The sequence below is a fragment of the Triticum aestivum genome, chromosome 5A (genome assembly GCF_018294505.1).
Source record: "Triticum aestivum cultivar Chinese Spring chromosome 5A, IWGSC CS RefSeq v2.1, whole genome shotgun sequence".
NCBI lineage: Eukaryota > Viridiplantae > Streptophyta > Magnoliopsida > Poales > Poaceae > Triticum > Triticum aestivum.
Genome location: NC_057806.1, coordinates 648,664,526 through 648,691,979, shown reverse-complemented (window position 1 = coordinate 648,691,979; position 27,454 = coordinate 648,664,526). Strand labels below are relative to the sequence as shown.

The 27,454-nt window shown below is 46.9% G+C and overlaps 1 protein-coding gene across 7 annotated transcripts; it reads right to left on the bottom strand.

Moving 5' to 3' along the window:
- Positions 1–19,332: 19,332 nt before the first annotated feature.
- LOC123105615 (uncharacterized) lies at positions 19,333–27,148 on the bottom strand. 7 transcript variants are annotated; one of them, XR_006450942.1, is made up of 4 exons: positions 26,599–27,145; positions 25,774–25,843; positions 20,467–20,606; positions 19,333–19,775 (listed from the first exon to the last, which is right to left on the bottom strand). XR_006450942.1 is itself a non-coding variant. In XM_044527706.1 (3 exons), exons 1-2 carry the CDS (start codon positions 27,115–27,117, stop codon positions 25,805–25,807), a joined length of 558 nt encoding a protein of 185 aa, XP_044383641.1. In that variant the 5' UTR covers positions 27,118–27,136; the 3' UTR covers positions 19,333–19,775; positions 25,774–25,804. The 7 variants fall into 7 exon arrangements, 5 of the variants coding, with proteins under 5 accessions (XP_044383641.1, XP_044383644.1, XP_044383643.1 ...); XR_006450941.1 differs by having other exon boundaries at positions 20,467–20,656; positions 26,599–27,144; XM_044527706.1 differs by lacking the exon at positions 20,467–20,606 and having other exon boundaries at positions 26,599–27,136.
- Positions 27,149–27,454: the final 306 nt, after the last annotated feature.

Genomic DNA, 27,454 nt, shown 5'->3' with positions numbered 1-27,454 from the left:
ATGAACCTTATTTCGTTTGCAGTTGACCTATTTGGGGAAACAAACAGAATGAAACATATGAAGCCTCTGTCGAATGAACATACAAAATAGTAATAAAAATCGCACTTTTCTCCATAAACATTTTTTCTTAAACTTGGTCTATGCTACAGAGGGATTTCAATTTCAGGGGAGGGATTAGATGATTTGGTCGTTAGTACATAGGAAAGAGGAGTTTGACCACCGTGGTCTGCTGCTCGCGATGGAATAGGCCTCCTGGACGCTGCAGGGCTGGACTGAGCACCCTTTGCGCCGGAGGTTTGGGCGCTGGAGGTTGGGTGTCGGAGCCGGCGCCGGAGTTAGGGGCGGCGGCGGTGCCAGATGTTGGGCCAGGAGCAGCGGCCTAGGGAGGTTGGGGTATGCAAGGGGACGCTGGAGGTTAGCGTGGGGTGGTAGGTGGGCGGGACGGAATCGCTGCCCCCGACAGCGGCGGCAGGCAACGGGCGGCGGATCTCCACGGCAGGAGGCCGAGCAGCGCGCAGGGATGACCCATGTCCAAAGAGCAGAGGTGGTGCGGAGTAGTCGGGTCCCCGGGGTGGTTGTAACACCCTGGATGTAATTTACCTTATATGGATTCCAACTCTTGTCGTTTCCGGCCCTAAGTTATTCTATTTCCTCGTTGTCGGGTTTTTGTCTCCGTGTGTTGTTGTCTTTGTCATGCATCTCATATCATGTCATCATGTGCATTGCATTTGCATACGTGTTCGTCTCATGCATCCGAGCATTTTGCCCGTTGTCCATTTTGCATTCCAGCACTCCTATGTCCTCCGGTGTTCCTTTCTACCTCTTTTGTGTGTGGGGGTTAAATATTTTCGGATTGGACTGAGACTTGTCATGCGGCCTTGGTTTACTACCGGTAGACCGCCTGTCAAGTTTCGTGCCATTTGGACTTCGTTTGATACTCCAACGGTTAACCGAGGGACCGAAAAGGCCTCGGGTGTGTTGCAGCCAAACACCCCTCCAAAGTGGCCCAAAACCCACCTAAACCTCCTCCATCATCTAGATCGTTCGATTACGATCGCGTGACCGCAAACCGCACCTCATTTGGAGCTTCCTAGCTCCCTCTACCTCTATAAATAGATCCCCTCCTGAAAATTGCAGATGAAACCACCCCTAACCCTAAAATTTCGTCTCCTCCGCCACCGGACGTGTCCGCTCCCGCCGGACACGCCCCGTGCCGCCGCGCCCAGCCAACCGGGGGCCGCCATGTGGCATGCCGGCCACCTCCCGCGCCGTGGCCCGAAGGAGCTCCGGGGCCCGCGCCCGCTTCTTCCCTCCGCCCGGCGCCGCCTCCTCCGCCGCGCCGCCGCACGCCATCAACGACCGCCACGCCACCCATCTTCTCTTGCCGTCGCCGCCCGCCGCCGTCGGCGCCGCTCCTCGCCGCGGCCGGACCACCGCGCTGTGCCTCGCCGCCGCTTCCCCGACACCGGCGAGCGGTGACCTCGCCGCCCCTCGTCTCTGGCCCCCTTCCCCAGCTCCGACTGGCCCTTTCCTCGACACCGACGACAACTCCGGCCAGCGAACCTCGTCATCCATGCCAGATTTGGATCTCAGATCTAAAACACCCCGATCGACTTTTCCCTCCGAACCCTAATCTTTTGGCATATTTAAACGCATCATAACTTCCTCATCGTAGCTCTGATTCATGCGTGTAGCATATCAAAATGTTCGTCTCGACGAGTACATCATTTCATCTCATTGCATCATTTTCATTTGAGCTCATCTTGATGACCGAAATGCTGTTGGAAGAGGGTTATGTGAGGAATATTTCAGATCTGTTTCAGCAAATGGCCTTTTGTCATTTTTGCCATGTTTAATGTGTGCATGCTATGATCCTGAGCTCTACATGTGTTCTGTAGAATGCCATGCCATCTTTACAGGGGTGTATGCCATGTATTTTTGTGATATTTGTGGTGACTAGCACAAGCATGCAAAGTAGCCTACTCAATGATGCTGATTTCAGGGACTTGGAATTTCACTAACTCCTTGTCCTGATATTGTTTTTATGCCATATGTTCATGTTGTTTCCTAGTGATCCGTGCCTCTTTTGAGGATGATCAGTAAGGATGTTTTGTTAATATTGTAGTGCTCTATCCACCCATGGCCTTGTTTGCATCATGTTGCTTGAGCATTGCACGTGGTTGATTGTGTTACTTTTGCTTGTTGTTCTTGTTTGGGTAGAGCCGAGAGACGAGTTCGTGAACGAGGAGCCCGTTGAGTTCGCTTACGAGGATCAAGGCAACTCTGAGTACTTTGCAGACAAGATGACCATATCCTCGAAATCACTTCTATCTTTGCTTGCTAGATGCTCGCTCTTTTGCTATGCCTATGCTGCGATACCTACCACTTGCTTATCATGCCTCCCAAATTGCCATGTCAAACCTCTAACCCACCATGTCCTAGCAAACCGTTGTTTGGCTATGTTACCGCTTTGCTCAGCCCCTCTTATAGCGTTGCTAGTTGCAGGTGAAGATTGGAGATCGTTCCTTGTTGGAACATGTTTATTGTTGGGATATCACAATATTATCTTGTTTATCTTAATGCACCTATATACTTGGTAAAGGGTGGAAGGCTCGGCCTTTTTGCCTAGTGTTTTGTTCCACTCTTGCCGCCCTAGTTTCCGTCATATCGGTGTTATGTTCCCGGATTTTGCGTTCCTTACATGGTTGGGTTATAATGGGAACCCCTTGATAGTTCACCTTGAATAAAGCTCCTCCAGCAATGCCCAACCTTGGTTTTACCATTTGTCACCTAGCCTATTTTTCCCTTGGGTTTCCGGAGCCCAAGGGCCATCTTTATTAAACCCCCCGGGCCAGTGCTCCTCTGAGTGTTGGTCCACCTTTTTAGCCGCCGGTGGCCACCAGGGGCAACTCTGGGCTGGCCTACCGGAAGTTTGGACAATCTGAGTGTGCCCTGAGAACGAGATATGTGCAGCTCCTATCGGGATTTGTCGGCACATTCGGGCGGTGTTGCTGGACTTGTTTTACCATTGTCGAGGATGTCTTGTTACCGGGATGCCGAGTCTGATCGAAATGGTCTTGGGAGAAGGAATATCCTTTGTTGACCGTGAGAGCTTGTGATGGGCTAAGTTGGGATTCCCCTGCAGGGTTTTGAACTTTCAAAAGTCGTGCCCGCGGTTATGGGCAGATGGGAATTTGTTAATGTCCGGTTGTAGAAAACCTGAAATTTAACTTAATTAAAATGCACCAACCACATGTGTAACCGTGATGGTCTCTTCTCGGTGGAGTCCGGGAAGTGAACACGGTGTTGGAGTAATGCTTGACGTAGGTTGTTCTAGGATCACTTCTTGATCATAGTTGTTCGACCGTGCTTTTGCCTTTTCTTCTCGCTCTCATTTGCGTATGTTAGCCACCATATATGCTAGTCGCTTGCTACAGCTCCACCTCATACCTTTACCTTACCTAAAAGCTTAAATAGTCTTGATCGCGAGGGTGTGAGATTGATGAGTCCCCGTGACTCACAGATTACTTCCAAACCAGATGCAGGGGCCGATGATACCGTTCCAGATGATATGACCGAGCTCAAGTGGGAGTTCGATGAAGACTCTCGTCGTTACTATGTTTCTTTCCCAGATGATCAGTAGTGGTGCCCAGTTGGGGCGATGGGGGACTTTGTCGCATTTGGGGGTTGATCTTTATTTTGGTTCTGTAGTCGGACCCTGAGTGTATTGGTTGAATGTAATGACTTATTTATGTATTTGTGTGACGTGGCGAGTGTAAGCCAACTATGTACCTTTCCCCTTTATTTATGTACATGGGTTGTTTGCGAAGATTACCTCACTTGCGACATTGCTTTCAATGCGGTTATGCGTCTAAGTCGTGCTTCCACACGTAGGAGATATAGCCGCATCGAGGGCTTGACAAGTTGGTATTCAGAGCCTTCCCCGACCTTAGGAGCCCCCTACTTGATCGAATCGTTGGCGTTGTTGAGTCTAGAAAAAAATGATTTGAGTCATTTAGGAATTATATATCGGAGAGTTAGGAATTCTTTTTACTCCTCAGTCCCTTCGTCGCTCTGGTGAGGCATCCTGACGTAGAGTTTTGACTCTTCTCTTCTCAAATTTCACTAATTTTTTTAGGATCACGCGGGTATCTTGGAATCGTTCCGATGGTTTTGTGACAAGAACATTGTTCTTGGTGCCTCTTGTCATTTAGGGGTTGTGGCAGTGTCTCGGGGAGTTGAGCTCCGAGGTGTTGTCGTCACAATTTTATCGTTGAGATTCTGGAATACCTGAGTTTCACCGACATCGAAAATCTCTTTTATGCAGTTGTTGGTGAGATAACCTCGACGCCACCCAGTACTGGGGCGGGAGTTCGGGAGTATTGCCAAAACTTGTATAACGGATGCTTTTTGAAGGTTGAGGTAAATGATTTCTGAAGTTTTCTTGGTTATGTGTTGAAGGATGGATATAGCTGGATGTAGGATTTGCTAGTTTTGGGTGAGATATTATGCTTCCCCTGTATCCCCAACACCTGATTGCATAACCGGAAAGGTTTGGGAGTTTCATAGGTGGGAATTCTTGTAGCTCTAGTTCTTCTTCCGCGGATATTTGCTTTGGGATTGGGTAATCCTCACCAAGTATTTGTTCTTGTCCGTACCTTGTTTTTATTCTTCTACCTCTATCTAAGTGGCTTCTCAATTTATGGAAATGTGACCATTTCAATTGGAATGCATTCATTCATTTTGTTCGGATGTGAAGACTATAAGTTGCAATTTCAATCCGTTTGATTCAGCTTGAATATATGTCTGTCATGATGCTAACGGATGTCACCCTCTTCAGGATGGCTCCTACTAAGGGCAACAATCAGAATCAGAATCAGGATCTGCCATCACCACCTCCACCTCCGGAGGCATGGCAAGCTGTGATGGCCGCTACCAATGCAAACACGCAGATGATCATGCAAATTCTGCAAGAGCGCAACCAAGGCCATGGCAACAATCAGAATAAGTTTGCTACAGTCAACCAGTTCCTTGCTAACCAGCCAAAGACCTTCAGCAACTATGTCGAGGCCTCAGACGCTGATGATTGGCTCATGGATATATGCAAGCATTTCGAGTGCAGTAACGTTAGGCCTGAGGACTTTGTCAAGTTTGCCTCCTTCCAACTCCAAGACCAAGCCGCAGAATGGTTTCAACAGTACAAAGATTCTAGAGGAGGCCGTGTGATTACATGGTATGAATTCCGTCAAGACTTCAAAGCTCATCACATTCCTCAGAGTGTTGTTGAAAGCAAGCGTGAGGAATTCCGCAACCTGAAGCAAGGCACTATGTCTGTTTACCAGTACAACATCATGTTTCAGAAGCTCGCCCGTTTCGCTAAGCAAGACGTCCCTGACGAGAAGAGCATGATATGCCAGTTCAGGGGTGGTCTCAGAGAAGAACTCCAGCTAGCTCTCGTCCTCTTTGAGCCCAAGAAGTACGATGAGTTTTACAACATGGCAATGAAGCAAGAGGCTTCTCAACTGAAGTGCGATGCTTCCAAGAAGCGAGTCAGAGATGCAACTCTTTCTTCCTCAACTCAAGTGGCTAAGCAGCAAAAGTATTGGCTTCCTCCTCCTCCATTCCATCAGCCTTATCAGTAGAAGAGCAAAGGTGGCAGTGGATCTTCCCACCCACCCAACCCTGGCTTTCAGAACAAGACTTCATCTCAAGCTCCAAGATCAAGTGTTCCGTATCACCGTCCTCTCTCGGAGGTCATGTGCAACAAGTGCCAATAGAAGGGTCACTATGCCAACAAATGCTTCAATCAGAGACGCCTTCCTCCACCTCCTCCTGTGAGATCTGCTAGTACCACAGTGGTCAAGCATAACCCCAAGCACGCCAAGGTCAACTTGATGAATGCAGCTCAGGCAGAGGACTCGTCAGATGTCGTCATGGGTAACCTTCCTGTTAACGATGTTCCTACAAAAGTTCTTTTTGACGCTGGTGCATCTCGTTGTTTCATTTCGAGACCTTTTGCATCTAAGCATGAGTTGTCTTCTCAAGTTTTGCATAAACCATTAGCAGTTGTCTCACCAGGTAAATGCTTGCTCACAAACTACGAGGTTCCGGATATTTCTATCATGATGGGCGATTTCAAGTTTCTGGCTTCTCCAATGGTCCTTGGTAACTCGGATATTGATCTTATTCTTGGAATGGATTGGCTTTCTAAGCACAAGGCTCAACTTGATTGTGCTGCCAGGCAGATTCAATTGACTCATTCGTTTGAGGATGTAATTGTCTTTGCCGCAAGGGATAATACCATCTGTCTATTTTCTCTCAATGAGAAGGGCGAGCTGCATGCCATCTCTCAAATTACAATCGTTTGCGAATATCAAGACGTCTTTCCAGAAGAGCTTCCAGGAATGCCTCCGCACCGTCCAGTTGAATTTGTCATCGATCTTGAGCCTGGCACGGAAGTTGTTTGCAAACGTCCTTACAAGCTTGGACCTGAAGAGTTGAAGGAGCTGAAGAAAAAACTCGATATTCAAGAGCGTATGGGTCTCATCCGACCAAGTTCTTCTCCGTGGGGTTGTGGAGTTCTTTTTGTGAAGAAGAAGGATGGAACGGACCGACTCTGTGTCGACTACCGTCCTTTGAACAAGAAGACCATAAAGAACAAGTACCCACTTCCCAACATCAACGAGCTGTTTGAACAACTCAAAGGTGCTCAAGTATTCTCCAAGCATGATCTCCGTATGGGCTATCATCAGATTCACATTCGTGAACAAGATATCCCCAAGACAGCGTTCAGAACAAGCTATGGTTCATATGAATACACTGTCATGTCTTTCGGCCTCGTCAATGCTCCTCCGACATTCTCTCGCATGATGAACTTCATCTTCAACCCCTACACAAATGACTTCGTCTTGGTCTACCTCGATGACATTTTGGTCTTTTCCAAGAACAAGGAAGATCATACCAAGCACTTGCGTTTGGTGCTGGATAAGCTCAGAGAACATCAGTTCTATGCCAAGTTTTCAAAGTGCGAGTTTTGGCTCGATGAGGTTCTCTACCTTGGGCATATCATCTCTGCCAAGGGCATTGCGGTTAATCCTGAGAAGGTGTCTACAATTGTGAATTGGGAACCACCTCAGAACGTGAAGCAACTCCGCAGCTTCCTTGGGCTCACAAGCTATTGTCGAACGTTCATTGAGAACTTCTCAAAGATCGCGAAGCCTCTTTCCAACCTTCTCCAAAAGCACGTGAAGTACGTTTGGTCTCCAGAATGTGACATCGCTTTCAACACCCTGAAAGAGAAATTAGTCGCTGCTCCAGTTCTGACTCCTCCTGATGAATCCAAACCGTTCGAGGTCTTCTGTGATGCCTCTCTTCAAGGTCTTGGTGCAGTGTTGATGCAAGAGAAGAAAGTTGTGGCTTATACCTCTCGCCATTTGAAGCCCAACGAGAAGAACTACCCCACTCATGACCTCGAGTTGGCGGCAGTTGTTCATGCTCTTTTAACTTGGAGACATCTCTTATTGGGAAGAAAAGTGGACATCTTCACTGACCACAAGAGTCTCAAGTACATCTTCACTCAGCCTAATCTCAACCTCAGGCAGACTCGTTGGGTCGAAATGATTCAAGAGTACAATCGGAGTATCGAATATACTCCAGGCAAGGCCAATGTAATTGCTGACGCATTGAGCAGGAAGGCTTAGTGCAACAGTTTGATTCTCAAGCCTTACCAACCTGAGCTTTGTGAAGCTTTCCGCAAACTCAATCTGCAAGTTGTTCCTCAAGGTTTCCTCGCCAACCTCCAAGTCTCTCCTACTTTGGAAGATCAGATTCGCGAGGCTCAACTTATTGATGCTATGGTGAAGAAGGTGAAGATTGGGATTGCCAAGAGTCAACCCAAGTACAAGTGCTATCGCCTTGATGACAAGAATGCTCTATTCTTCGAGGATCGCATTGTTGTGCCTAAAGGTGACCTTCGTAAAGTTATTATGAACGAGGCTCACAATTCACTCCTCTCTATCCACCCTAGAAGTACAAAGATGTACCATGACCTCAAGCAGTCGTATTGGTGGACTCAAATGAAGCGCGAGATTGCTCAGTTCGTGAATGAATGTGATGTCTGCAGAAGAGTGAAGGCAGAACACCAACGACCAGCTGGTCTCCTCCAACCTCTTGCCATTCCAGAATGGAAGTTTGACCACATTGAGATGGACTTCGTGACTGGATTTTCAAAGTCCAAGCGTGGCAATGATACTATATTCGTTGTCATCGACAAACTCACTAAAGTGGCTCACTTTCTGCCTATCAAAGAATCTATCACAGCAGCTCAATTGGCAGAGCTATATACCTCCTGGATTGTATCCTTGCACGACATTCCGCGGTTGATTTCTTCAGATCGTGGAAGAATCTTCACCTCCAAGTTTTGGGATTCTTTTCAGAAGGCCATGGGCACCAACACCCGTTTCAGCACAACTTTTCATCCTCAAACTAGTGGCCAAGTTGAGCGTGTCAATCAGATTCTTGAAGATAGGCTCAGGGCTTGCGTTATCTCTTTTGGTATGAAGTGGGAAGATTGTCTTCCATATGCTGAGTTCTCCTACAACAACAGCTTCCAAGCGAGTTCGGGTAAGGCCCCATTTGAAATTCTCTATGGCAGGAAGTGCCGTACTCCTCTTAACTGGTCAAAGACTGGTGAACGTCAACTTCTTGGAAATGACTTGATCACAGAGGCAGAGGAGATGTGCAAAGTCATTCGTGATAATCTCAAAGCAGTGCAATCGCGCCAGAAGAGCTACTATGATAGTAAGCATCGTGATTTGGCTTTTGAAATCGGAGACCATGTTTACCTGCGCGTCTCTCCAATGAAAGGTACTCGTCGCTTCGGTATCAAAGGGAAGCTTGCCCCTAGATACGTGGGTCCTTTCAAGATCGTGAGCAAGAGAGGCGATCTCGCCTATCAACCTGAGCTTCCCTCCAACTTTGCAAATGTGCACGGCGTGTTTCACGTGTCTCAACTCCGCAAGTGCTTCAAGACTCCTGACCGCACCGTCAACTTCGAAGACATTGATCTCCAAGAAGACCTTTCTTATCGTGAGCACCCAGTTGCTATTCTTGAAGAAACTGAGCGCAAGACTCGCAACAAGTCAATCAAATTCCTCAAAGTCAAGTGGTCACATCATTCCGATCATGAAGCCACCTGGGAACGCGAGGATCACCTCCGTTCTGAGCACCCGGAGTTTTTCCAGTCCTAGATCTCGGGACAAGATACTTTCGTAGTGGTGGAGTGTTGTAACACCCCGGATGTAATTTACCTTATATGGATTCCAACTCTTGCCGTTTCCGGCCCTAAGTTATTCTATTTCCTCGTTGTCGGGTTTTTGTCTCCTTGTGTTGTTGTCTTTGTCATGCATCTCATATCATGTCATCATGTGCATTGCATTTGCATACGTGTTCATCTCATGCATCCGAGCATTTTCCCCGTTGTCCGTTTTGCATTCCGGCACTCCTATGTCCTCCGGTGTTCCTTTCTACCTCTTTTCATGTGGGGGGGGGGTTAAATGTTTTCAGATTGGACCGAGACTTGTCATGCGGCCTTGGTTTACTACCGGTAGACCGCCTGTCAAGTTTCGTGCCATTTGGACTTCGTTTGATACTCCAACGGTTAACCGAGGGACCAAAAAGGCCTCGTGTGTGTTGCAGCCCAACACCCCTCCAAAGTGGCCCAAAACCCACCTAAACCTCCTCCATCATCTAGATCGTTCGATCACGATCACGTGGCCGCAAACCGCACCTCATTTGGAGCTTCCTAGCTCCCTCTACCTCTATAAATAGACCCCCTCCCGAAAATTGCGGATGAAACCACCCCTAACCCTAAAATTTCGTCTCCTCCGCCGCCGGACATGTTCGCTCCCGCCGGACATGCCCCGCGCTGTCGCGCCCAGCAAACCGGGGGCCGCCACATGGCACGCCGGCCATCTCTCGCGCCGCGGCCCGAAGGAGCTCCGCCGCCCGCACCCGCTTCTTCCCTCCGCCCGGCGCCGCCCCCTCCGCCGCGCCGCCGCACGCCATCGACGACCGCCACGCCGCCTATATCCTCTTGCCGTCGCCGGCTGCCGCCGTCGCCGCCGCTCCTCGCCGCGCCGCGCCTCGCCGCCGCTTCCCCGACGCCGGCGAGTGGCGACCTCGCCGCGCCCTCGTCTCCGGCCCCCTTCCCCAGCTCCGGCCGGCCCTCTCCTCGACGCCGACGACAACTCCGGCAGGCGAACCTCGTCATCCGTGCCAGATCTGGATCTCAGATCTAAAACACCCCGGTTGACTTTTCCCTCCGAACCCTAATCTTTTGGCATATTTCAACGCATCATAACTTCCTCATCGTAGCTTCGATTCGTGCGTGTAGCATATCAAAATGTTCGTCTCGACGAGTACATCATTTCATCTCATTGCATCATTTTCATTTGAGCTCATCTTGATACCCGAAATGCTGTTGGAAGAGGGTTATGTGAGGAATATTTTAGATCTGTTTCAGCAAATGGCCTTTTGTCATTTTTGCCATGTTTAATTTGTGCATGCTATGATCCTGAGCTCTACATGTGTTTTGTAGAATGCCATGCCATCTTTACAGGGGTGTATGCCATGTATTTTTGTGATATTTGTGGTGACTAGCACAAGCATGCAAAGTAGCCTACTCAATGATGCTGATTTCAGGGACTTGGAATTTCACTAAGTCCTTGTCCTGATATTGTTTTTATGCCATATGTTCATGTTGTTTCCTAGTGATCCGTGCCTCTTTTGAGGATGATCAGTAAGGATGTTTTGTTAATATTGTAGTGCTCTATCCACCCATGTCCTTGTTTGCAATTATGGAGCACCCTAGCTTGAGTCAATCGAGCTCTACTTTTGCTATAAAATGTTCCTGGCAGATTGTTAACATGTTTAGCGATTTTGCCGAGCTTGTTGTTGTTGATCCGTGCATGCTATGTTGTTGTTCTTGCCAGTTCTAGCTTCTATACCATGTCTTCTTGATGGGTATATGCTTAGTTTGTCATGCCATGCTCTGTAGTGAGTGCATCGAGCTCGTAAACATGCCTACTTGTTAATCTGTTTTGCATGCTCTAGTTTTTCACCAAGTCTGGATCTATTTATGTTTTTGCTATGATCACATGCTTGCAATTGTATTTTATGATCCCTTTTGTCTCATGGTCACTAAGGGACTTTTGTTATATGCTTAGAGTAGCTTCATTCCATGCCTTGCTTTGCCATTATATGTTCCTGTAACTTGTAGTTTTCGTGCTCTAAAGATTGCTTCCTGATGATAAATTCCTGATATGCTGTTAATTTCACTAAGTCTGAAACCTGTTATCATTTGCACTTTTTTCATGCTTGTTTGAACCTATTAATGAGTGAATTAGCCATAGCTCAGTGTTCATCTTTTGTAAAGATTCATGAGTGGATCCCTGCCATGTATTTTGTTGTCATGTTTGAGTGTTGTAGCATATTTATCTTGATGCATTTAGAAGGCTACTTGCTGTTTATCGCAGATCGGTGCCATATTTGTTTTGCTTGCCATTTTCAAACCGTGCATCCGATTCTGGTGATCTTTATATCGATTTCGACCGAAATCAACTCACCTTTCCAGTGGCACTCTTGGTTTTCCAAGTTGAGGCCAGGTTCAATCATTCTTTTCCAAATCTTGCATATGCATCACATACCACATCCCGCATATCATACCATGTTTGCATCATGTTGCTTGAGCATTGCATGTGGTTGATTGTGTTACTTTTGCTTGTTGTTCTTGTTTGGGTAGAGCCGGGAGACGAGTTCGTGAACGAGGAGCCCGTTGAGTTCACTTACGAGGATCAAGGCAACTCTGAGTACTTTGCAGACAAGATGACCATACCCTCGAAATCACTTCTATCTTTGCTTGCTAGATGCTCGCTCTTTTGCTATGCCTATGCTACGATACCTACCACTTGCTTATCATGCCTCCCAAATTGCCATGTCAAACCTCTAACCCACCATATCCTAGCAAACCGTTGTTTGGCTATGTTACCGCTTTGCTCAGCCCCTCTTATAGCGTTGCTAGTTGCAGGTGAAGATTGGAGATCGTTCCTTGTTGGAACATGTTTATTGTTGGGATATCACAATATTATCTTGTTTATCTTAATGCACCTATATACTTGGTAAAGGGTGGAAGGCTTGACCTTTTTGCCTAGTGTTTTGTTCCACTCTTGCCGCCCTAGTTTCCGTCATATCGGTGTTATGTTCCCAGATTTTGCGTTCCTTACATGGTTGGGTTATAATGGGACCCCCTTGACAGTTCGCCTTGAATAAAACTCCTCCGGCAATGCCCAATCTTGGTTTTACCATTTGCCACCTAGCCTCTTTTTCCCTTGGGTTTCCGGAGCCCAAGGGTCATCTTTATTAAACCCCTCGGGCCAGTGCTCCTCTGAGTGTTGGTCCACCTTGTCAGCCGCCGGTGGCCACCAGGGGCAACTCTGGGCTGGCCTACCAGAAGTTTGGACAATCTGAGTGTGCCCTGAGAACGAGATATGTGCAGCTCCTATCGGGATTTGTCGGCACATTCGGGTGGTGTTGCTGGACTTGTTTTACCATTATCGAGGATGTCTTGTAACCGGGATGCCGAGTCTGATCAAAATGGTCTTGGGAGAAGGAATATCCTTTGTTGACCGTGAGAGCTTGTGATGGGCTAAGTTGGGACTCCCCTGCAGGGTTTTGAACTTTCGAAAGCCGTGCCCGCGGTTATGGGCAGATGGGAATTTGTTAATGTCCGGTTGTAGAAAACCTGAAATTTAACTTAATTAAAATGCACCAACCACGTGTGTAACCGTGATGGTCTCTTCTCGGTGGAGTCCGGGAAGTGAACACGGTGTTGGAGTAATGCTTGACGTAGGTTGTTCTAGGATCACTTCTTGATCATAGTTGTTCGACCATGCTTTTGCCTTTTCTTCTTGCTCTCATTTGCGTATGTTAGCCACCATATATGCTAGTCGCTTGCTGCAGCTCCACCTCATACCTTTACCTTACCTAAAAGCTTAAATAGTCTTGATCGCGAGGGTGTGAGATTACTGAGTCCCCGTGACTCACAGATTACTTCCAAACCAGATGCAGGGACCGATGATACTGTTCCAGATGATATGACCGAGCTCAAGTGGGAGTTTGATGAAGACTCTCGTCGTTACTATGTGTCTTTCCCAGATGATCAGTAGTGGTGCCCAGTTGGGGCGATGGGGGACTTTGTCGCATTTGGGGGTTGATCTTTATTTTGGTTCCGTAGTCGGACCCTGAGTGTATTGGTTGAATGTAATGACTTATTTATGTTTTTGTGTGACGTGGCGAGTGTAAGCCAACTATGTACCTTTCCCCTTTATTTATGTACATGGGTTGTTTGCGAAGATTACCTCACTTGCAACATTGCTTTCAATGCGGTTATGCCTCTAAGTCGTGCTTCGACACGTAGGAGATATAGCCGCATCGAGGGCGTGACAGTGGTGGGGATGCGGGGTCCCCTGGCGGCGCGCAGAGGAGTCAGGTTCACAATGTTGGTGGGGATGCGGGGTCCCCCGGCTGCGCGGTGGTGCCGGGGCCATCGCGGCGAGATCCCGGCGATAGTGGTGTTGTGGAGTTCCACGGTGGCGCGCGGGCTTTGCGGGGGTTGCGGCGGCGAGATCCCGACGGCGGTGGGGTTACACGGCGGCACGCGGGGTTTGCGAGGGTCACGGCGGCGAGATCCCGGCGGCTGTGGGGTTGCGGGGTTCACCGGCGGCACGCGGGGGAGGCAGGGGTCGTGGCGGTGGAAGCAGGTGGAGTGGGCGTGGAGGGGATCGGCGGTGCTGCACTGGATGGGAGGGAGTCGGGAGGTTGGGGGAGAGATCGTGGGTGAGTTGAGTGGAATTTTTTTTCTTCCTGTTCGGAAGTTCAGGAACATGTCTTCGAGCCCTATATAAGGCTGTTGTGATCCAAATAACTATTCTAATCCTGGGATTAGAATAGTGCTAGTGACATGCCCTCGAGTTGCTTATGTTTTGTCGAAATGTCGATTTATTTCCGTTTCGGTGAATTTTGAGCAAACTCATATGCCCTATATTTAGGCAAGGTCATGCCAAAATTTTATATATATGACTTTGAAGCATGCATTATTTATTTCATAACCCTTTTGCTTGTTATACCGTGCAGTCGGTCATGAAGGTGAGTGGATGGAAGGTGGAGCGGTACATGCAATTTGCGGTGATGGACATGTATGCAAATAATCGGACTAGGATTAGATGTTCGTGTGCAAGATGCAAGGAAGGAGTCCTTTTGGACCCTTTTGATTGTGGCACTTTGAAGGCACACCTACTGATGTATGGTTTCATGGATGGCTATACTCAGTGGATAAGTGAAGAAGAAGAAGATGATGAGGACGTCCACATGGCAGGGAATAACGACATGGGGCTAGACGAAGAGATGACCAATCGACAAGAAGACGATGGCACCGGACATGTCGGCGGGGAAGAGTCCGGAAATAACAACGGCGATGGAGAAGATTCCGGACACGACGAAGAAGAGGCGGCGGTCACGCCGCAGTCTTCAACGCTACTAAGTGCAGTCGTCCAGGACCCTCATGTTCGAGACCTCCTTCGCAAGAGTACGACTAGCGAGAGAGCTGCTTCTAGAGAGGAGGCCAAGATGGCGCAACTTGAAGTAGACTCGAGGACTCCATTGTATGACGGTTGCGATCCCGAGGTGACCCGCTTGAGTTTCACGCTCAAACTTCTAAAGACGAAAGCCAAAAACAAATGGACAGACAAAAGCCTCGATGAGCATTTGAAGTTTCTACATAATAAAGTTCTTCCCGCAGGGAACCTGTGTCCTACTAGTGTCGAGGAGGCCAAGAAAATCGTTTAACCTTTTGGTTTGCCGCACATTAGGTACCATGCATGCATCAACGATTGCATCATTTATCGGGGGAGCACGCAGGAAAAACCAGTTGTCCAGTGTGCAATGCTTCTCAATACAAGAAGACAGGAAAGAAAGCTCCTCCAAAAGTTGTATGGTACTTTCCGATCACTCCCCGTCTGCAACGGTATTTCGTAGATCCTAACGAAGCAAAGCTCATGCGCTGGCACGCGGAGAGCAAGAAGCCCGAAGATGGAGATGATCCGAGGCTGAGACACCTCGTAGATGGTAGCCAGTGGAGAGCATTCAACGCCGTATATGGATTTGCTGTAGAAGATCCAAGGAACATCATGCTTGGTGCGAGTACCGATGGCATGAATCCGTTTGGAAACCAGAACACCAACCATAGCACATGGCATGTGTTTGTATGGATGTACAACCTCCCCCCATGAAAGTGCATGAAGACAAAGTACATACACATGAGCATGCTGATTCAAGGGCCGAAACAACCGGGAAATAGTATTAACCTGTATATGGGGCTTCTGCAAGAGGAGCTAGACACGTTATGGAAAACACCGGCATGGACATGGGACGCCAACAAAGGAGAATATTTCCATATGAGAGCCGCACTGATGACGACGGTGCACGACTATCTCGGTTATGGGTACACCTTAGGCCAGGTGTGCCACGGATACTGTGGATGCACGAGGTGCATGGATGATACAACGTCTCAGCAGCTTACGTCAACGAAATATGGCGGGTCCAGGAAAATCGTGTACATGGGGCATCGTAGATGGCTCGAGAAGGATGATCCATGGAGAAAGCATGGAGATCTATTCAATGGGTTGACTGAGCTTCAAGGACCTCCACGTAAGAGGAGCGGCGCCGAAATCGACGAGCTATTGAGAAACTGTGAACAATACCCCATGTCGGGAAAGATCAAAAAGGCGCCGGAGCCGCTGCCAAAGGTATGGAAAACAAGGTCTGTTTTCTGGGACTTGGAGTATTGGCCCAATCATGACACACCTCATTGCCTTGATCCAATGCATATCACGAAGAATGTCCTTGAGAGATTGCTTGGCACACTGATGAACATGCCGGAGAAGACCAAGGATGGCCCAAAGGCAAGGAAAGACTTGGAAGATTTGAAGATCAGGAAAGATCTCCACCGTAAAAAGTTGATGGAGGAGACGAAGACGGAGATGGAGGAGTGGGAAAGGGGCAGAAAAGTCAACAAGAAGGAGGATAATTATTGCCCTCCTTCTTGATTCACCTTAAGTGTGAAGGAGATCAATCAATTCATCAAGTGCCTTATGGGAACCAAAGTCAGTTCCGGTTACTGTGGGAAGATAAGCAGATTTCTAGACCCCAAGAAGAAAAGGTTCAGCGGGATGAAGTCTCATGACTGTCACGTGATGATGACGCAGATACTCCCGGTTGCCATTAGAGGGATAATGGAGAAGCACGTCCGTGACACGCTTACTGGTCTCTGCAACTTCTTTGACGTTATATCTCGAAATTCCATAAGTGTGAAGCAGCTCCGAAGGTTACAGGAAGAGATCGTTGTCATACTATGTGAGCTTGAGATGTATTTCCCGCCCGCGTTCTTTGACGTCATGGTGCATATGTGTGTCCACATCGTGGATGAAATCATCGACCTCGGGCCGATATTCCTTCACAACATGATGCCGTTCGAGAGGATGAATGGGGTCATCAAAGGATTCGTTCGTAACATGTCCTGTCCGGAAGGGAGCATCGTCCAGGGGTATCTGACGCATGAGTGCGTCTCCTTTTGCGAGAATTATATAAGCGTCGGAGACCCTGTTGTTGGTTTGCCGGTCAAGAAGCACGACGGGAAGCTCGAAGGAGATGGTCACAACAACGACCGGAGGGAATTGCACGTGGACTACTCGGATAGACGGAACAACTTTGACAGGGCTAACTTAGTAGTGCTACAGCACCTAGATGTGGTAGATGATTATGTGGCACAACACAAAGAAACCATCACAAAGAAGTACCATGATAAGGGGATGCTCAAGATAGACGACGAAGTTACTGTAGAGCACAACATCACTTTCTTGCGCTGGTTTAAACAACAAGTTCTTGAAAATCCTCGGAAGAGGGCAGTTCTTATGGATTGCTCGTACACGCCTTAGCACATGGCCCCGCGCCCAAGCTCGCGACCTATCAGTCCTATGATATCAATGGGGACACGTTCTACACGAAGGCCAAAGACATGGACAGTGATTACCAGAACTCTGTGGTGACAATTCAATGCGTGACTGACACCAATGGCACAACTGAGAGATTCTACGGAAGGGTCGAAGAGATTTGGGAGCTTGAGTATGCTAGAATGCATGATGCGACGATGTTCCATGTCAGATGGGCCAAGGATGTCATAAGAGAAAACAAGTATTTCACCACCATGTCTATACTCGACGCGAAGATCACTCTCGTGAACGTTAACGTCATCGCCAAAAATAAGCCATGGGTACATGCTAAGCATGTGACACAATGCTTCTTCATAACCGACCCAGCCAATCCCAACCGTGTTGTCGTGAGTAGATCCAAAAGGAGCATCGTCAGAATGGATGGAGTAGCCAACGAGGAAGACTACGACCAATACGGCAACCCGATGAGGGAATATGACGATGACAATGAAGCATATGTGAAAAGAAGAATCAATACTACATTAGCTAAGAAAGATCGTAATCCATGGATCCGGAAAAGTCACAAGGAGGGGCTCAATTACTCGGGAACGAACAAGAAATGGAAGAATCTCAATGTGAAACTTCTTCGACGCAGCTGATCAGAAACCTACATCTATATATATGTATCTATTTTGTGTACGCACTTAAGTAACCCTTATCGGTCAACTGATATGTTACCACCACATGCATAGTTCCGGTGATATGCACGCAGTGGGGAGAGGGAGACGCCGTCGTCGGGTGAAAAACAAAAAACAAAAACAAAAGGAAGAAAGTAGTACAAAAGAAAAAGAAAACTAAACAAAAAATAAAAGGAAAATAATAAATAAAAAACAAAAGGAAAATAATAAAAGAAAAGAAAAATAAAAACTAGAAAAGAAAAATAAAAGAATAATTGGAACAGTTAGCAGTAGCGCTGGATCATGAACCAGCGCTATAGCTAAGTTAGCTGTAGCGTTGGATCCTGAACCAGCGCTACTACTATGTGCCATTAGCAATAGCGCTGCTTTAGTACCCAGCGCTATAGCTAAGTATTTTAGAATTAAAAAAATAGTAATTGGAACAGTTAGCGGTAGCGCTTGTTTAGGACAAGCGCTATAGCTACTTAGCTATAGCGCTAGATTCTAAACCAGCGCTACCGCTATTTTGAGTTAACCCCCCGCCGCGCGGGCTCAAAATTTCACCAAGTCCCATTTCACCCCTCTCCCTCTCTTCGCCGTCACCCCTGCCCACCGTCGTCGCACCTCGGCCCTTGCCCGCCGTCGTCACCCGTGCCCACCGCTCCGACCTCCTCCTCATCCGCGTCGACACCGCTCCGGCCTCCTCTTCCGCGTCGCCGCCGCTCCAGCCTCCTCATCCGTGATACGTCTCCAACGTATCTATAATTTTTGATTGTTCCATACTATTATATTATCAACCTTGGATGTTTTATATGCATTTATATGCTATTTTATATGATTTTTGGGACTAACCTATTAACCCAGAGCCCAGTGCCAGCTTCTGTTTTTTCCTTATTTTAGAGTATCACAGAAAAGGAAAATCAAACGGAGTCCAATTGACCTGAAACTTCACGGAACTTATTTTTGGACCAAAAGAAGCCCACGGAGTATCAGAGTTGGACCAGGAGAGTCCCAGGCTGCCCACGAGGGTGGAGGGCGCGCCCACCCCCTAGGCGCGCCCCCTGCCTCGTGGACAGCCCAGAGGTCCACCAACGTACTTCTTCCTCCCATATATACCCATACACTACAGGAATCAGCTACTTTGTCGTCTGCCACGGCGGACGGCAAAGGCATGAATGGCGGACGGCAAAGGTCTTTGCCGTCCGCCACGGACGGCAAACGTGGACGGCAAAGAAAGGTCCGGTAAAGAGCTACGTTGCCGTCCGCTTTTGGTGGCTGACGGCAAAGGGTCCTTTGCCATCAGCAGCGGACGGCAAAGAACACAGACGGCAAAATTTTCGCTGTTAGTCCGTTAGGTGGCTAACGGCAGGACTTTGCCGTCTGCAGCTGACGGCAAAGAAGCAAAGGTCTTTGCCGTCTGCCAGCAGATGGCAAAGTTTTTGCTTCTTTGCCGTCTGTCAGCAGATGGCAAAGTGTCCAAAGTGTCCATATGCACAGACGGCAAATCTCCTTCTTTGCCATCTCTGTCATTGATTTACAGTATGTTCAGCAATTCATATTCATATGTATAGCGCATGCATATATCACAAATATCAACACAGACCGCAGGAAAATAAGAGAAGATCATCCATAAAAACATATATATCATATGACCTGTATCACAAAGTAAGACGAGATCACACAAGTGTCGACAAATAAGATCACAAAGGTTGGCTTCCACATAACACAAAACTTAGGTGAGCATGATGGGATCTAGCAGCAACAGCACCTAACCTATTGGATGGACACTACAATCCAGACCCAACACCACAAGCACACTACATACTGATTTGCGACCGAGCCAGTGATGCAACCACCACAACCAAAATTAAAAAGGCAAGGGAGGTGGGTGGTCCAGGTTGTTGTCTCCACGCCGCCTATGTTTGCCACTCGAAATGCCAACAGGTCCAGGTTGTGGTCATCAGCCTTCTTCATGCCATCAGCATGATCACCATTGCCTCCCGCACCCCATCATCATCAGACTGATTTTCTGTTGCTGCTCGTCCTCCTACTCCGTCTGCATGGACAAGAGCAAGTTAGTTGAATGGCATGCACGATAAAACTGCAAGGCATATATATTCATCAAGATTAATTCTACTAAGTATAGATTTTGCATGGATGGGTTTGACTTCAACAGAGACTGAAAGAAGAGCATTTTCCCCTCCCAATCCAAAACCTGCAGTACAAATACAACTCTAAAAGAAGGAACTGTGGTACAACAAGAGGCGCTCCAAATCGAACTAAATCTCAGTTTCTTTATTTATCTAAGAAACATCACAACCATAACTTCTGCCAAGCAAGCAGTTATCATACTATCAGCTAAAGAAAAACAAAGGAAGATCACGTGTCACTTTCAGGGAAAACATCAGAAGTAGATGATAGGCAAAAGTAGATGATCATCAAATTCCATCACACTCCACAGTGAATAATGCTACTACTATTGATAGCAAGGACTAACTATTCCCACTACCTGGATGCAGCGTCCTTCATTTTGCAAACAAAAAAAGAGCACATTATCCAATTCCTTCACATACATAGATGAATAGCAGCAACCAAATTCAACGGTACTACCAAAATCAAATATATTATATTATTAAAATGATAGAAAACGAACGGAGGAGATTCAATATTACTAAAACGATAGAAAACGGAAGGAGAAGATTCAAAATTACAAAGTTATGATAAATGAATAGCAGTGATTCGTTGACCTCAACTTGATGGCGGCGTAAAGGCATACAGAGTCCACACGGCCAACGGCACGGCCAGCTTATAGGCAAAAGGAATCACATGGCCAGCTTAAGAAAAAGGAGTCCATAGTCCATACGCCACCTTCCAATGGCAAGCCAGGCTAGCGTATAGTCAATTAGTACACGAGCATGTTATTTCATCTCCACGGCACTACGCACGTAATAACAGCAATAATATTAAAATCTCTTCCTAATAATAAAGCACGGATTGGGTCTTCGGGTTCACCGTCGTGGCGTTTTTACATAGAAGTCCTTATACTTTTTTGGTAATGAACCCGCAGTCCTGATGGCTAAGTGAGAAAAAAAACGATTCGATTTTTACTCCTCGCCCCCGTCTCCTTCTTCGACCCACACACGAACCGCCGCCCCTCCAGCCTGCCCGCCGATGCTCCGTCCGCCCCTCTTCTCCATCTTCTCCCCCAGGCCATACCGTGGTGGATGACATGCCCGTCGGCGCTCCATCCTCCCATCTTCTCCATCTTTTCCCTAGCCATCTCCCTCCTCCCTCCCTTTTCCGCCCCCACCTCTACTCCGATCTGGTCTGGAACTAGGCGCCGGCGACTTGGAGGCAGAGGACACTCGAGCGCTCCTTCTGGATCGGGTCAACGCGGCGCCACCTCTCGATGCGGAACGGCGGGGGCGGCTAGATCGGCAGCGGCGACTGGAGCTTGCAGAACGACGGCGGCGGCTGGAGCTGGGGATTGCCAGCCCTGGGAGGAGCGCGTCTCGCCGGCTGCGGCTCCACTGGGAGGAGCGCAACTACGTAGTCCGTCGCTCGCGCCGCTAGGAGAAAGAAGGGATGGCGCGACGGCCTAGGCAGGAGCTCGCCGGAGCCAAGCGACGGCAGACATGGGTGGGAGGCAGAGGGATCCGGCGTGGCGGCGCGAAGTCCTTCCAGGTGGAGGCATGTTGGGTGCCTTTGGCTGTCACCGACGCACACTGAGACAGGTGAGGAACAAAGCAACATGCTGAGTATTTGAGGTGCCTTCTTTAGTTTCAGAATCGTCTAAACTTCTGCACAACATGGCCTTGAAATACAGAAATAGATTATGTCTTTTGTTAGACTAGATTGTTGCCTATGTTATGCTGTTTGCAGGCTATAATTGTTCGGGACGGTCCTCAATTTGTTAATAGCAGAGGTATGCCATTTTCTCTATTTTCCATCGCTTGTTCAAATTTCCATCCATGGACGAGTTTCTCGTGAGATGATTCTTTTATGAATTATCCGTAAATTGCAACTGATATGGTAATGCTCTATGTTCGTGCATACAGACCCACATAAAGTAAGGTCGGTCTGTGTTTATTTGATGGTACTCACGCTGTCAGGTTAGTTCCTTATGACGGGTTGTGATGTACATGAATTTAATTGCCCTTTCAGTGCTGCAAATTAACTCATTTTCATGATGGAATAATTTTTGCATCAACAGGATTGAATCCGTATGCATCGTTCTGATGCAGAGGCCGGGGAGTCCCCCCTTTTCGAAAAAAAACAGGATTGAATCCGTTGTCAGTAAAGAAAATGTTGGCTCAGATGTTATGTGCACAACCTGTGTGAGATGGTTGTTGTGTGGATAGAGAATCAGTTCCATGAAAACAAATAAAGGAGCGGATATTGCAATAGGTTAACCAGGTTACTTTGTGATTTGCCTTGCCCTTTACCATTCTCTGATGCAATGTAATTCATGAAAGAAAGGTAACAGGTGACAATACTTTTGCCTTTTATTCCAGCTGTGTGAGCGTTTACGGAGCGCGAACGGGGAGTCAACAGTCAGCTGCTGTCAGATCTCAAAAATGCGGGTTCGTTTTTCATTGCTTACAGCGAGAGCGGTCGTGGTGGACAGGAATGACCACCACGGATCCCTCGCCCCAAGTCATGATCCAGTTGTTGAATGTTCACAAGAAAATTTATGTGTAAGCAACGCTGCAGCCCCATCTACGCTGCAGCCCCATCTCTCTCTCATACAGTATTCTATGTTTTGTTCCTGTTAAAATTCTGCTCAAGGTGCCAGTTTTTTCTACATTTGATCATCTATTAATGTTGAACAATACATGTACTTATATGTTTAAAGTGTTGTTGTCTTCTTGAACTAATACGATGCCATTTTAATTACCTTCTGTTTGACATTATTATAGAGTTAAGTTGTCATCCTGAACTAATACGATGACATCTTAATTACTCTCTCTTTGACATTGTTATATAGATTCCTGAAACACTACCCATTGTTTCAGCTGCCTACATGTATGTGACAATACTAGCAGATCAAAATTCTTGTTGCTAAGGTGCAGACTGACCTGACTTCAAGGAAAAACCCTGGAGATTCAGTGTCAAATTTTCCTGCCAATTCCATTTTCACATGCTTCCAGAGATGTGTCTTCATTTGTTAGCAAATACTTTCGACATGGCGTAGAAAGTGTACTTCTGAGTACTTTTAAATTATTTTGCTACTTGAAAAGTTGTTTGAGTGGTAAATTGTATTCCAAATTTCTAAGAACATATTTATTTTGCAGGGATTGGAGATTGACTGATTGTTTGGTTGTCCGCAGATTCAAAGATGAAGTACATAGTAAAGGTAGGGGCAAGGGGCATCAGACGTGCTAATTTTTCTGAACTCTACAATGGAACCTGTGTTTCTGAATTTCTGTCAAAGTGTCAACTCTGGATCATACATAGTAGTGCTTTTTTGATAGTAGGTGGTCTGAATTTCTGTCAATGGTCTGAATTTCTCAAAGTGACTACTCTGGATCGTACATAGTAGTGCTCTTTTGATAATTGATAGTAGGTGGCCGAAGTGTCAAACGCTGGAACAAGCACGATCCAGAGTTTTGAGTTTTGAGTTTGCCCCACCTTAAGTTTTTTCCATCCTCCACCACGACCGGACGCCCTCTCCATCTAAATCATGCCTCTCTAAACGTACTGTCATGTATCAAGCTCCTACCTGACCGATGGGACATACGGTGGTCGTGCTCCAACCCATTTAATCTCAGGTCTGATCTATGTTCAGCTCCTTATACATATAGTACTTGGTTATACAAACATGGAACTGATGGATATGTTCGATTAATGGATGCATAATTAGACACCTGATGATGAAGAGATGGAATTAATGGATGCGTACATATATGATTGGACCCTTGATAAGCTTAGGTGGATATATGGTTTACTGCATTCTCAGTAGGTTGATAATTACTGTATATGAAAACAAAATTGCTCATTCTTGTTTTGTCGGATATTCGCACAAGGCCGCGCCGGCAAGATAATTAGTTACTTTTTTATAAAACCCACATGTAATCTATATATTTGCAGGTGATTCAGATGAGCGTCTCCCACAAGGTGTGAGTATTCTATTTTCTGAAGAACCAAGCAGGAGCTCTGCCGAAATACTATTAAAACAAGGAAATGGAGTACATACTATGTAGAATTATAACATGGACATGCTCAGCAATCCAAATCTTAGTACATAGATTTTTTTTAAGTTTGTAATATAGCAGCTCCTATAAGTATCAAGTGTAGATGGAATTCCTACTGACTTACATTTCTATGAATTTTTAGATAATGGTAATAATGCTTAAAACCTTACACCAAGGTTGTATATTAAAGTCTTTTGCACTACCCGAGAGGTCAAGCATCCCAGATCATGATCCAATCATGACTGAAATTGCCACATGCTCGGGCAGAAGCTTAAGGTCGGCAATGCCACCGCCATGCATCATATGAGATGTTGTCCAGCTAGCTCTGCCATCCATACCCCCTCAATGATACTGTCCAGATAGCATCCATCACCATGATCATGGCAGAGCAGATTAGGCGTTTTATCACTTATCAGCATGTTTTTTTGATGTCTCTTTCTTGGTAATATTGGTCATGTATTTGACATAATGCCTAGCCATGGTGCCATGTGCAAGTCACTGTTAAGGGTCAGCAACAGAATTGCAGATCAATGTGTAACACTATGTTGCACTAGGTCTAGGAGACCGAGGGCATCCAGATCAACCTCTTCGAGGCCTGAAACATTATGTTTGTTAGGTCTTTTTTCCGTTAAACTATCCCTTTACATATTGTTTTGATGCATATGAGAGCAAAGGCCCAAGTTCTTTTTATTTCATTTAATTGGCGCCGGTAACGGAATAGCTCTTGCACAACCTTGGTTGTGTATCTGAATCTACTAAGTAGTATATGTTGGGATCAAAGGAAAGAAAAATACTTAATGGTATTTGTTCCGCTTGATAACATTATGTCATTGTCATACATATGTGAGATTATTTCACTGGTTCAAAAATGATGTCACATCTCTTTGTTATTGACATACTCCGTCCGTCCGGAATTACTTGAAGTTCTTTTCCTTTTTTCACTTGGTCACCATCATTGGGTTGACACTTTATAATTAATGTTTTTTATGTTAAGAATGTGTTGGAGGCTAAGAGTAATCCTAATTAAACATGTTCAATTTATCGTGGCCTTTGCAATTGTAGTATTCACTGCCCAGCAGTTTCAATAAAAGGGAAGATGAGACAAGGCAGAAGGAGATGGATTGGGAGTTGCACACACAAACTTTCAAACTAATTTTATACCCGTTGCAACGCACGGGCCCTTTTGCTAGTAAGTCTAAAAAACATGCATAACAGGAGTATATTCGAAGACATGCACCATAATTAAATGTACAAGTCTATCATTCGACACGTACAATAATATATGGATGCAAACTCCATCATGTACATGAAAAGAAAGTTCAGCTGGATTACGAATCAGTCACGTATATAAACAATATCCGATCAAAAAGGAAGGTCCAGTAAAAAAAACTAACATTCGGACTAGGAGCGACACATCAAACCATCAACGTATATCAACAAAAAGCTATATGGAGGCAGCAATGTCGAAACCTATAAAAACAGAGGATCCACCAAATACTAAATAAAAATAAATTTACTTTTTCACTGGCACCTCAGTTGTTAAGTACATATGCTAAAAGTAAAAGAAACTGATTTCATTTTTTGCGGAAAAAAGAACTGATTGCAACCAAAGATTCTAAATAGAAGAATGTATGTCATAAAAATGCTAAGGATAAAGGAAATTGACTGCGTGACATTGGTGCTAGATAGATTAGTGTATGTAATAAAATGTTAATCTTCTTTTTTGTGGGCGATACAATTTTAATCTTCATCACAACTTACCATCAAATATTTATTCATATTACGAAGTTTGCAATTTTCTACCAGCATATTTATTCACTAAACAGCAAGCACGAATTGGGTTTGAAGCAGTCAACTTACATATACTCCCATGGACTGAATAAAGGGCACCTCATATTTGGTTTGAGAATGTCAATATTTCCAAGTAACTCTAGCAAGATGAACAAAGCCAGTCAATCATACATTAGCAGCCATTTGCCAATTTATTGAACTAATAATGAGCACAGAGAAACTAAGAGCAGTTCATATCCCACTACATATATGCGGCAATTGCGTTGGTTTGCTGGTTTGCTGACGGCCACGCCAAACAAAGAGCTGATTAAACAGCTCATGTCACATCTAATACCAGAGAAAGCGCATAACCACTGCGATGCTTGTTGCTGAGCTGGTGACGAGTGCTCAGAGACGAGGCTAACGAACCTCCAATTCGCAGCGAATCTAACACTCACTTCACCTCCTCTGACCTGTCGCGGTGATCAATGAAAGGCAAAACAAAGCGGGTTTCTAAAATAATTCAGTTAACAGAATCGCTAGACTCATCTACTAATTCATGTGTGACTGACTTGCTAGTACTATACTACACGATGGGAAAGAGGTCCCAAATTCAGTGTGAGATGAGCTTACGAATTCAGTTAACAATGAACCTGAATCTATGCCTATGTCTGAAGGGAAAGAAGAAGGTTGGGGCTTTGAGGATGGAGGGAGGGAGGGACTGTCAGGGCGATCCAGAAGGCGCCGACGAGGGGGACGGCGCCCCAGAGCAGGCCGCAGGCGAGCCCCACCGCCTGCCGGATCCAATGCACTGCGTCCAGCAGCTGTCAAGCACACCAAAACCCAAGCACCGAACCAATCAGAACCTCACGGAGTCACTCGGGGACACGCCACCGCCGGCGGCGGCACACATACCTTGTCCAAGTACGCGTCGGGGTCGAGGTACCGGATGGGGTTCGCCTTGGCCTCGATGCGGTCGCCGAGGCGGGCGGGCTTGAGGTGGTTGATGTAGAGCTGCACGCCAGCCACCCTCCGGTACCCCGACGCCATGTACCCGCCGATGCTCGCCGTCGACTCCGCCATCAGCGCCGGGACGCAGCCATTGAGAATCTTGAAGGGCTGCGACCATCCTGACCACGCCGACGTCGCTGTGCCCGCAGCAACAGGAGCTCGACGCCGCTGGGGCCTCCTCGCGGTGCACCACCACCAGTGCCTGGGCGTGGCTCTCCTGGGCGAGGAGAGAAACCGGTCAGTGGAGCTGGTGAGCGGGGAGAGGTGACCTCGGGGAGGAGAGCTAGGTGGTGGGGAACCGCGGGGATCGCCGGAATCTGGCGGCGGCGTGGGATGGAGAAAGGGGATCGAGGAAGACGAGAGAGATGGGATCCAACGTGGGTGTGTGTGTGTGTGGGTTGGGTGTGGGTGTGTGTGCATCATGGGTGGGGCCCGGGGCTGTGTGGGTCGTGGGTGGGTGTGTGCCAAGTCATCGATCCGTGTCCATGGCTGCGTTTATTCTTTGCCGTCTGCCGGGGCGGGGGCGGCCGTTAGACACGTTAGATTATTTTCTTTGTCGTCCGCTTTCGGACTCTTTGCCATCTGCTAGCAGATGACAAAAATAATATCCGTTAGATCGTTCTCGTTAGTGGGCCACCCATCCTCTTTGCCGTCCGCTAGCAGACGGCAAAAATTCTATGCCGTCAGCTAGCTGACGGCAAAGAGCAGGCTGATGGCAAACACTCCCTTTGTCGTCTGCTTTTTTTTGCCGTCAGCTTTC

What these genes read in the sequence shown, in the direction of transcription:
- LOC123105615 (XM_044527705.1), bottom strand. Translation starts at nt 27,117, where the DNA reads ATGATGCACACACACCCACACCCAACCCACACACACACACACCCACGT. An exon ending in CCGACGCGTACTTGGACAAG is followed by an intron (nt 26,508 to 26,598) that starts GTATGTGTGCCG and finishes TGTGCTTGACAG; the next exon opens with CTGCTGGACGCAGTGCATTG.